The following is a 12,328-nucleotide window of genomic DNA, read 5'->3' as shown; positions in this document are numbered from 1 at the left end:
TAGAGTGGGAGCCCTTACCGCCATCTCAGTGTGTGGCGATAAGTGCTCCCACCTGAAATGGGCATGCGGCAAGTGCTTCACTTGCCGTATGTCCATTTCTTTTTTTTAAAAACCCTGCCTTTTACCCACTGCGGTAAAAGGGGGCCTTGGTGTGTGCCCAAAACACACGCCGATGCCAGTGCGGGCCCCCTTTTGCCGCAGCTTCGTAAAAGGACCCCTTAGTGTGGATCTCGCAACTAACTTTGGGCACCGCGCTTTTGCCTGCTGAAATCTGGTGTAAATGCTGGTGTGCAACTAATGGCACTTGAGTGCATAACTGACCCTATTCTGTACCATTGTGTCTAATTTCTGGGTACACCCCCTGATCTGCCCTTGTCCCTCCCATGGCTACACTCTCTTTTGAGTTGTGCACTATAAAATTTAGGTGTGCATTTTAAAGAATAGAGCGCAGGGCAGATCCTCACATAAACCCAAATGATTTCCAATTAATGGTTACCAATAACACCAGTTATTGATAACAGCTCATTAAGTAATTGGTTTACATGTGGATCTGAGTGCAACCAGTATAGCATCTGGGGGTAAGTGCTTACTTCAGTTTAGTAAAAGGGTCACATTGTTGTTAATATTTTGCGATCCCTCTCTGTTTTGCAATTGGTTCTCATCAGGGAGCCATCATCTATACCACCAGCATGATGGACATAGAATAAACACTGCCAATGACATCGAAAGTGTCCTTTTTCTTTCACCCAGCTTTCTACAACCTGTTTCCCCAAATCAGGACATCACTGGGAAAAGGAAACCCACCACCCATGTCCCCCTGCTTCCTCTCCACCCTCAGTGGCACATACTCTGCCCAGTTGGCTGCTCAACATCCATGGCTGCAACCTTCCTTAGGGCAAAGTGGGCCACTGTTGACCAAATAAAGGAGCACACAGGCACATCTGGTGGAAGTAGGGGGATAAACAGAAAGGGGCTGGAGGATCATGGTTCACACATCTTACCTTAGTTCATACAAGTTCCCACTGTCCCCCCAACTCCCCAGTCTGGGTGCCCCATTGATTACCCATAGTTATTGCCCTGCTTGGAACTTATGAAAGATTGTTTGGTTTTTGTTTTCCTTGATTGGTACAACGAGGGCAGTCCATATGAAATAATAAAAGCTTGATCCTTTCGTTAAAGTTCCACAGCTTTTTCAGACAAATTTCAAAGCCACATACTTAAGTAAACTGGCCTGTCTGAAAATGTCCCTCCTTTATCCATGGCACCAGCACCCTCACCGCTCACACCTGAGTAAGAGAGACGTTCCCTGGAATATGTTTAGGTCTGGGGAATAGTCCGTCTGCATTTTCAAATGCACACGCACCATTTTACCCCCTCCCCCATCAGTGGCCCCCACAAATACACAAATGCTTTTAGGCTATGCATTTTACACTGCTAATTGTTTTCAAAGGGAAAGAATGTTTGTACTAGCGATGCTGTCATTTAGAAATGAGATTAACAATGCAGGGTAATGTCTTGCTTCATTTTGGGTCATTTGTAATCAAAACTGACATAAAATACAATGACTGTTGTAAAACTTTTTATTTTAATGTACATAAACCACTTAGTACACTTCAAATTGATTTCATGTGCACTAAATCAAATTAACACATGACTAAAATGAAAAACAGAATAAGGGAAACAAAATAATAGCAAAATATAATAAAAGCGTTTTAAAAAAATGAAACAAACATTCCCTTGGCATCCTATGAGCTCAATCTATTCATTCCAAGATGGGTGCAAACCCCATAGACAGAAGTATCCAGCAATGTGGGTAGTTTTCAAAATTACCCCAGAAACAAAATCTTTTCTTTCATTTTTTTTTTATCAAGGGTGAACAGAAGCATTGCTGTGGTAATAGCCCTGAAAACTGACTATTTTCCCCATCATTATATGACCACTTTTTCTTTTTTCCTCTCCTCTTCCCCAAACAGCAAGAAGGAAAAATAAACCCATCACCTGATATTCTGCAACAGTCGAGTAGCACTTTATTACCTTGGCGCCAACACCGGGATCCCAGTGGACTGAGGCGGCAGAAGAGGGACTGGGTGATCCCACCTGTCAACGTGCCAGAAAACTCCCGGGGGCCCTTCCCTGAGCAACTGGTCAGGGTAAGCAAAAGAGCCTGCAGTTCCATTTTTGGTGTACCTCAGGGCTCACCTTTGTCACCAGCGTTGTTTAACATCTTTATGAGTTCCCTGGGTAACTTTCTAAATTCTTCACTATTTTATGTTGCCTCTTATGCTGATGACATTTTTATTATTTTACCTTTGCCAAAGGATGTTGCAGATGTAGGCGTTTTAATTCCTGACTGTATCTCAAAGACCCATTTATTGGGCATCTTCAAATTTATTTAAAACTTAGCACAGCTAAGACCAAGCTGCTCTATTTTAATACATCAGCAGCTAGAATTCCGCAAAAAAATTTGGTCCTAAAAACAGGGGAATTACTGTCCTTTCATAAATCATCTAAGGGCCCGTTTACTAAGCCGCGTAAGCGCCTATGTGTGCCAGTTCAGAACTACCGCCCGGCTATCGTGTGGCCCGGGCGGTAATTTCATTTTTTATTTTCCAGTATGCGGCACTAACCGGGCGGTAATTGGCAGTGTACATGCGCTGACGATTACAGCCCGGTTCACTCGTGAGACCCTACTGCTAAGTCAATGGTAAGGTCTCAGGCCCAAAATGGATGCACGCCAATTTTTATTGTTCCACACATCCATTTTCGGCCAAAAAAGGCCTTTTTTGCAGGTACGCTGAAAAATGGACCTGCGCTCGTCCAAAACACACATCTACACCAGCGCAGGCCATTTTTCAGCACACCTCAGTAAAAGGACCCTCTAGAGTATTAGGTTTTATTTTGGATACACAACTATCTATGAAACTCCAAGTTGATAACTTGTGCAAAGGGGTGTTTGCTAAATTACGACAGCTTAGAGCTATAAGACCTTCTTTCTTTCCAACACAGTTTAGATTGTTAGTACAGGCTATAGTTTTGCCACATCAGGACTATTGCATTTCTTTGAACATTGGCATCAATCACGTTCTCTTAAAAGGACTTCAATTATTGCAGAATTGTGCTGAGAGATTGGTTTTTGGTTGTAAGAAATTTGATTATGTGACACCGTTGTTTAAGGATCTCCATTGGTTGTCTATTGTTGCAAGACTGGACTTTAAGATGGTTTGTTTAGTCCATAAGATTTTTCATGGTTGCAGCCCATCAGACTATATTAATTTAGTTCAGTATATACCATTATGCCAGCCTACTTCTTAGACAGCATTCTTTAAATTTAGTTCTTCCTTCAATAAATAAGATTTGTTATAGACATTTCATGGATTGTTCTTTTAGCTATTTTGCTGTTAAATTATGGAATTCCATCCCTATCCAAATTCGGGTTCATTTATTTATTCCATTTTTTATTTATTAGGATTTATCTACTGCCTTTTTGAGGGAATTCACTCAAGGGGGTGTACAGTAAGAATAGATCAAACATGAGCAATAGGCAATTACAGCAGTAAAAATATTCAAATAACAATACAAAGTATGGCATAGTATACTACTTACAATGTCAACACAATACGTAATAGAACATTTTAATTAATAGTGAAGGGTATAAGCAAAGATGGAACATATAGATAGGTAAGAGAGTAAGAAGAGTCAGAAAGTAAGGTGACTAATTTAAAGAAAGTTGCACATGAGGTCAGAGAGATGGTTAAATATTATCTCAGCTTGGGTAGGAGATTATTATCTGTTTAGGAAGTCTTTGAAAACTTTTTTTTATTTCAGAAATATTTTGATTCATGAATTTTGTCTGTGCTCTGATTATCCACTGTTACCCGCTATGATTCCTTGAGAGAAATTAGTGGAATAGAAAAGCTGGAATAGAATAGTATATTATAAGTATCTGCTCAGAAGAGAATCTGGGTTGTTCTTTGGAGTGGATTGTTTGATCACAGCTTAATCCCTAGAGAATGCTTTGGTATGCTGAACGTATTTCGTAGAGGACTAATACTAGCTGTGTCCTTCTCAACACTATTCCTTCATCAACTTCCTTGTTTTTTTCCCCCTTCAAATACTCATATTCTTTAGGGATCACCCTGGCACCATCTGGTAGTACCAGAACAGTCTGGGGGTAGAGCCAGAAGGTACTAGCAGTATCCAAAAAATTAGCACCAGTACCCAGATAACTAGCTGTCCTTACTTGTTCTGATTGTTACCCGGGTACTGATGCTGAAAATTGGCAGTACCGATGAGCTTCCAGGAGCCTTTCTATCCCTGGATATTCAGAGCCAGTATCCAGGTACCACCTAGTGATGAATATCTGGGTATAACTTCAAATGCTGCAGTCTGCATTTTAATGCAATGTCAACCTTAGAGTTTATAAAAATATGAGTCAAAGCAAAGGAAGGTCCATCAAAAGTCTTGATACTAGGAGGTGCTTAGTAGGTCCCAGAGAGTGGTTTTGAGGTCTACTTGGCTAATAATTGTGTATGGACTTTTTTGCTAGGAACTTGTCTATACCCCTTTTAAACCTTGTCCACATTCTCTAGAAGCAGATTCCACAGTTTGATTATTGTATGAAAAATACTGTTTCTAATTTGTTCTCCATCTGCTACCTATTAGCTTCCTGGAGCGCTCCCATGTCCTATTATTGTTTCAGGGAGTAATTAACCATTCCCAATTAACTTTCGTTTTTATGTTGTCTTTTACTTGAGACATATTTTTGTTTGCTATTTGTATTTTATGATATATTTTTGTTTGCTAGTTGTACTTTATGATATGCTATATTGTAACTGATACAGGCTTGCTTTAGCTGGATTGTTTAGAATATAATAAATGAAACCTGTTTCTGCCCCACTCATGAATTTGTAACCTCTATCATAACCTCTCTCAATCATCTCTTACAAGCTGAAGAGGATATGCTTAATGAATATGCATTAGGTATATTTGAATATATTGAGTGTGAAGATTCATATTTGCATGCATCAGATAACCTCATTCTTATGTATAAACATTATTCTAAATATACCTTGTTGATGCCTCTGTACAAGTCATTTGTGAGACCCCAGTTAGAGTATTGTGTTCAGTTTTGGAGACAATATCTTGCTAAGGATGTAAAAAGATTTGAAGCAGTTAAAAAAAATGATGCTGGGAGGGGGTCGTAGGCTCCTGGGGGGTTGCTTCTTTGGGGGGAATGGGGGCCTGCTAGCATTCAAATGCATGCTGGACAGGGCTCACCATTCCTCCCCAATGGTCTGCAAACCCTAATGCCAGCTCGGAGCTGGCATAGGGTTTGCTGCGGCCAGCAACCCAATCTTTGGCCATTGGGGATGAATAGGTTTATCATGCATTTGCATACTATTTGTGCTAAGAGCCCTGTTTTGCATGCTAGTTGTGTTCAGAGCCCGCGAGCGTGTTGTTTCACAGGCTCATGGACTCTGATCATGGGGCGGTAGCAAACGCAGGCGCTAGTATGCACTAACAGCATCTAGGCGGTAGCAAACGCAGCATCTAGGGCCAGCGTTTGCTTCTGATCATCCGTATGTCAGTGTGTACCTGAATAAAGTTTAAATCATGGGACAGGCTGAATACAGCCTGAGGTGGCCTGTCTATCTGGGGATGAGCTTTTTTCAGTTCATCTAGTACCAGCTGTAATTCGTTTTATGTTAAAGTGTTTCATTGACATAAAAATATATTAAATGCAAACTAGTTTGAGGTACAATATTTATAGTCCTCATTTAGAAGGGACCCTCCCAGTTATCTACAGATTATCCCTCTCAATAGACCATTGTGTGTAGTCAGTTTATATACATTTTCTGTATGCAGATTCTGTAAATTTGTTCATGCAGGAGAAGATGAATAAAAAGAAATTTAAATGCCTACTTGGGTTGTCCATAAAGAACAAATGAGTGTTTGGATCATAAAGCAAGCTACTTTAAAACGCCTGGGGCCAGATCCTCTCTTTATGTTGTTGAGGGAAAACTGCTTAGCACATCTGGCCCATGGTAGGAAATCCATTATCAAATCCATCCCAGATACTTAAGATGAATAGTATTTTAGTGCCCTTGAGATACAACTGATTAGTCTTGCTTAATAATCTAACACATTTTACCTGACCAAGTGCTAGGTGAGTTTTAAGTCTGCCATTGGAGCAAACCTGCACTGATTTTCATATTGAAGGTGCACAAAGGCATTTCTGAGGTTATATTACCCATTTGCTTTAAAAGAACTGTCTTGTCTTTGGAGTAACTGATGGTGAGTGGTATAAGTGGCACTCTTGATGTATATTTGTAAAAAATAAGCAAGTCAATGTGTTGTATGTACAACTGTGAGCTGATGCTCTTTTTGGAAATAGATGTGTCTGTGTGCCTATTGTTTCACATGCAGTATACGTATGTGACTGCTTGCCTTGAGTTTAGCCACCCATCTATTTAGCCCAACTGACTCTGTACCACCCATTTGGTCCCCATTGATATATTTGCACTTGCCCCTTCAGCTATAAATATTTATTTATTTATTACATTTGTATCCCACATTTTCCCGCATAGCAGTAGGCTCAATGTGGCTTACAGGTTCCGGAGAGGAGAGTACCAACTCCGAATACAGAGTAAAAGTAGGTGCAAAGAAGCTGATAAGGTTCTGAAAAAGAGAATACAAACTCTGGTGGGCGAATACAGAGTAGCATATAGAGTAGAAGTAACCCAATGAGGCTGATAAGTCTCCAGAGATGAGACTACAGCTTTTTGTAAGCAATAGAAAGTAGAATACAGGGTAGAAGTACGATTAATTATAACTGGAGTGGTTTGATTCGTGCAGTTTGAAGGAATGGGATTATATGGATAGGAGTGAGTATTGTTCATTTCTTAGTTTGATAGATGTGATACATTATTCATGGATCAGTTCGGGCCTGTTGGGTAGGCGTTCCGGAAGAGGTGAGTCTTGAGGTTTTTTGGGAATTTTAGATGGGTGTTCACAGTTCTAATGTTTCTAGGTAATGCGTTCCAGAGCTGTATTGTAGAAAAACATTAGCATCATATCTGTTATTTGAAAGTTCTAATGTGTGCTTATTAGGTGTTTCATTAGTATTATGCTGACATTGCATTATATCTCTATTATTTGAATTTTAGTGCTATTCAATATGTATATTTTGATATTGTTTCATGATAGTCCTATTATTAGGTTTCAATTTTGCTGTTTTCTGGTTTACCTCATTTATTATATTTATATTTATGTTTATTTGGTCATTTTACTATTATTATGCTATTAACAAAATTGAAAGTTTTATGTTAAACTGTACTTGCTCTATACTGCCTTGTGAATCTCTTCATAAAGGCGGTTAATAGATCCCAATAAATAATGCTTCCCTCCTTTTCCCTGGGATTTGAATAATTTGTTCATTCTTTCCTTCTTGCTCACAAGAGGGCTCAATTTATACAATTTTAGGACCTAAAATAATTTCTGTGAGAAAGTTACAGAACAGCTTCAGCTTGAGTAGGGCCTATTTTATGTATTTATTTATTAGAACTTACTATGCCACCTTTGCTAACTGGCAGATCAAAGCGGTTCACAATAAACACATTTGGTGAAAAAGAAAGGAACTACAAATGTTGATAGTAAAGAGTAAGCAAACACAGAAGGCCGTTTCACGTAGACAAGACAGAAAAAATAGAATAGGGGTAAGGCTGACCAGTATGGGATCTAAATTGAGTCACATGCTGAATGAAAAATCCAAGTTTTCAAAGCGATTTTAAAGTTCTTCAGTGATGGCTCCACACAAACTGAGAGAGGGAGAGAATTCCATAAGGCATGGGCAGCAAAATAAAACACACTGTGTCGTGTGTTTTTTAAACGGGGCTTGATTGGGACCTGGAAGAACTAACTGATGGTCACTAATCGAATGGAGAGAGCGCACTGGTGAGTAAGGAATCCGTCAGTGAAGACAGGTAGGGTGGCTGGCCCATACGGAACACCTTCAATGCCAGAATCATGGATTTAAAAAGAACCCGTTTGACTGGTAACCAATGATATTTACGGAACAAGGGCGAGACATGATCATAGCGATGGTCATGGCAGAGGAATCTGACAGCTGTATTTTGCAGGGACTGTAGTTTCTTCAGATGAACATGAGAACAACTTAGGTAGATTATATTAACATAATCCAGTCTAGAAGTCAATAGTGAGAGAATAAGCGAGTGGAAAGTAGGCTGATCAAAATAACTCCTAACTGAGCGTAGCTGATGGAGAACAAAAAAAAAACAGCCTTACACACGGAAGATATCTGAGGGGTAAAAAAAGCTGGGAATCAAGGATAATACCAAGATATTGGATTGAATCAGTGGGTTGAATTGTGGTTCCAAAAAGGGTCAGCGGGATATTTGGTCAGGATAACTGCCAGTAAGCCATCAGGCAACCGACTCCTGCTTATTTAAAATGAGTTGTGGTCTATTAACCATGAGGAAACCAGACTAAGACAATTTTGCAGAGGGTAAGACTAGGAGAGAAAGGATTTGTGAGATGGAGTAAAAGGATATCATCAGCATAACTGTAACAACAAACCCCTGTAGATTGAATAACAGTTGCTAAAGGACTAAGGAACAGGTTGAAAAGGAGGGGGGAGAGAACTTGAACCCTGAGGCACACCACAGGCTAGTGGTGATTAGCTGGTATGGGTGAGTTGGTATGGGCGAGTCCTTCTTGCTTATGTAGCACTGCAGTGCATAGTATTTATGAAGGCGATTCTGTAATAGGCACCAACTTATAGGTGCCCCAATGTCACGCAGTGAGAATCTATTCTATAACAGCACCTGAGCATCCAAGTTCTGTTATAGAGTACGAGCATAACCCAGTATCAGCACACCTTACATTTATATGCTCACAGCTACAGCAGCCATAGACTTGGGTTAACTGCAGCTGTGTAAATGTGGTAGGAGCATGCGTAACTTACAGCATGCACTTGAGTGGGAGCCCCACCCATGTAGATGCCCCCCTTGCTTTTACGCTCTATGCCTTTTATGTACGCCATTACAGAATAGCACTTAGGTGCCTTGCTGGCACTTTACCCCTGAAATTCGATAAATGAAGCTTAAAATTGTGTTCACAAATTTGGACATGCACTCAATTTGCACGCACAATTTAATGGGTGCTAATAATCAGTTATTAGCACTAAATGACTTAGCGTGGCTCCAAAAAGGCACGGCCACGGGAGGGTCATGGGTGGATCGGGGCATTCCTAGAATTTATATGCACTGTTAAAGAATAAGGGGGATCCATGCCTAATTTAGACGCGAGGCTTAACACCAGAGTTTACCTGGTATAAATCCTCACATCTAAAGTTAGTCACTAACCCCAGGATTCTATGTAGTGTGCTTAGATTTAGGCGCCGAAATTGGTGTGGATTCTTTAACACCGTGCGTAACTTAATTGGCTTAACAAGCTAATGAGCGCTGATAACAGCACCCAATAAGCAATAATGAGCACTAATTGGAACTGATTAGAATTTAGGTGCACAACTCACTAAATGTATTCTATAACGACGTGCGCCGAACTTCTAACGTGCGGAGGCAAAAAGGGGAGTGGTTATGGGCATTCCATAATTTAGGCACCTAGTTATAGAATATAGCCCAGTGTGCCTAAGTCTACACTCTGAGATTTACACCAGGTTTTCGTTGGCGTAAATGGATATTCGCAGATATCAGCACTGAAATATCTACTAAGCATATTCTATAATCAGTGTCTAAATCTAGGTGCCGGTTATAGAATATGATTAGTTGGCACTGATTTTCAGCACCGATTTTTTTTTAGGTACCATATATAGAATTTCCTAAACGTATTCCATAAACAGCGCCTAATTTTCAGCGCTATTTATAGAATAGTGCATTGTGCATTATTTTTTTAAGCTATTTATAGAATTCGGTCCTTAATGTACATGAGAATAGCCATACTGGGTCAGACCAATGGTCCATCCAGCCCAGTATCCTGTTTCCAGCAGTGGCCAATTCAGGTCACAAGTACTTGGCACAAACCCAAGTAGTAGCAACATTCCATGCTACCAATCCCAGGGCAAGCAGGGTCTTCCCCATATCTGTCTCAATTGCAGACTATGGACTTTTCCTCCAGGAACTTGTCCAAATCTTTTTTTAAACCCAGATATGCCAACCGCTGTTACCATATCCTCTGGCAGCGAGTTCCAGAGCTTAACTATTCTTTGAATGAAATATTATTTCCTCCTATTTGTGTTAAAAGTATTTCCATGTAACTTCATTGAGTGTGCCCTAGTCTTTATACCTAAGTGACAGTCCATTTACACACTCTATTGGTACTTAAACCTGAGTGCTCTGTTATAGAATTACCCTTCACATGTCCTTTCTAGGCACTTCCTTCAATCCACAGTCTCACTATATCTGGGCTAGACTAGCGGTGAGGAGTTTGTCTTCATTAAGATTTGGATGCATTTGTAAAGTATGTCAACAAAAGAGTATAACATTGTGTGGGAAAGGGCAAAGGCTCAGAACAGGATAAAAGATGCTGTGGATAACATGCAGTCTGACACTCAAACATGCAAGAATGATTCTTGAAAATTGAGAGCTGCAGCAACCCCCTAAAAGTGCCTTTGACATGAGGAGCTTTTATAAATGTTTAGAAGAGAAAGATCTTACTTTTGGTGTTAGGTGTTAGTGTGAAAAGAGGAGGTTTGTTGCATCTAAATTTTCTATTTTTACCAAAGTCAGAAAAGAGTTGTAAACATGTGAAAATCATGGCCATAGGAAGTGCTAGTGAGGCAGCTGTGAGGCCTGGAGCAGGAGCTGGTGTGAGAGCTAGTAGAGATGGAGGAATAGACTAATGGTTAGAGCTAGACAGCTGAATAGGAACAGGGACAGCGGGAATTATGCTGTTACTGTAAGAATGCCCTCCAGGTCCATGGGCATCTCGTGGGGATGGATCCAGGTCCTTGGCGATTCCGCGGGGATGTACACAGGTCCTGCATTGTTCCTGGTAACTATAGGCGAGCCAAGCTGGAGTGGAGGTGGATGAATGGAGTTGTGCGTGTGTGGCTGAGTGGGTGAGAGTGTGGGAGGGGGCTGTAAAAAGGGTAGAGGGAGTGTGGGTGCAGGGAGGAGGGAAAAAAGATTGGTAAGGAGGATTACATGGGGGAGGGAAAAGGGAACTATAGCACATGGGGTAGAAGGGGATGGAGAGGAAAAGGGAACATTCGCTCATGGATGGGAGGGGAGGGAAATGGGAAGGGGGGCATGCTGCTCATGGATGTTTGCTTTTTTTGGAAATGTGTATCTTTTTACTTTTGTATTTAGCAGAGTACGGAAGAAAATGATTTTTGTTATTTTTACCAATATTTGTACTGCTTATAGAATCTGGCTTTTGTGTGTGTGTGTGTGGGGGGGGGGGGGGGGGGGTTCAAGGTGACTGCAGTGTGGTGCAGCGTGGGCTGGGGACCGGGATGGAGGACATTACTTGTGGTGGGGGTACGTTAGATTCCCATGGGGACTGGTTACATTTCTGTCCCCGTGCAACTCTCTAGTTAGGCTGTAAACCAATGAGACCAGGGTTTAAATCCCACTGAAACTCCTTGTAGTCTTGGGCAAGTCATTTAACCTTCCTTTGCCTCAGGTACAAAGTAGATAGTGAGCCCTTTGGGAACAGGGAACCACCCATTATACCTGAATTCAGCTTGCTTTAACTCTCATTGGACAGGTGTGAGTGAAATTAAAAAAAAAATAAACCCATGAATACTGTTCTGGATTGCTTCCTAAAGGAAAAGTCCATAGACCATTATTAAATTGACTTGGGGAAAATCCACTTCTTATTTCTGGGATAAGCAGCATGAAATGTATTGAACTTTTTCGGGATCTTGCCAGGTATTTGTGACCTGGATTGGCCACTGTTGGAAACAGGATGCTGGGCTTGATGGATCTTTGGTCTGTCCCAGTGTGGCAATACTTATGTACTTATGACTGAATAGGTGTTTATGGCCAGCATATGGGTATTAATACGGTGACCTCTTTTTCCTCTCACAGTCTCAGAATAGATTTTCTTCAGACTATGAGAAATTTTCCCCACACACTCCTCCAAGCATCTCTTTCTATGACTGTTTCAAGTACTTAATCTCCGAGTCCAGAGACAAGAAAAACACTAGGCAGAGTGATCCCAGGTAGCAGAAGCCCACGTCTGGGTGGGCCCCTCTGATGTGCTGCTGCAGCGGTGCCTTAGCTTGTGGATTTTTAATAAATGGCACTGCAGACTAAACTCTCCGTTTGAAATACACAGCATTCAG

General features: G+C 40.9%; 1 protein-coding gene across 1 annotated transcript in view; it reads left to right on the top strand.

Annotated features, from left to right (window-relative positions):
- CDH4 (cadherin 4) overlaps nt 1-12,328 on the top strand; it is a 394,777-nt gene that overhangs the window by 56,027 nt on the left and 326,422 nt on the right. The window contains exon 3 of the mRNA XM_030213453.1: nt 1,974-2,150. Coding sequence (XP_030069313.1) covers nt 1,974-2,150 — 177 coding nt within the window. The remainder of the gene's footprint in view (nt 1-1,973; nt 2,151-12,328) is intronic.

This window comes from Microcaecilia unicolor, chromosome 8 (assembly GCF_901765095.1).
Source record: "Microcaecilia unicolor chromosome 8, aMicUni1.1, whole genome shotgun sequence".
NCBI classification, from domain to species: domain Eukaryota; kingdom Metazoa; phylum Chordata; class Amphibia; order Gymnophiona; family Siphonopidae; genus Microcaecilia; species Microcaecilia unicolor.
Note: the sequence above shows the minus strand (reverse complement) of the source record. Positions and strands in the feature narration are given on the sequence as shown.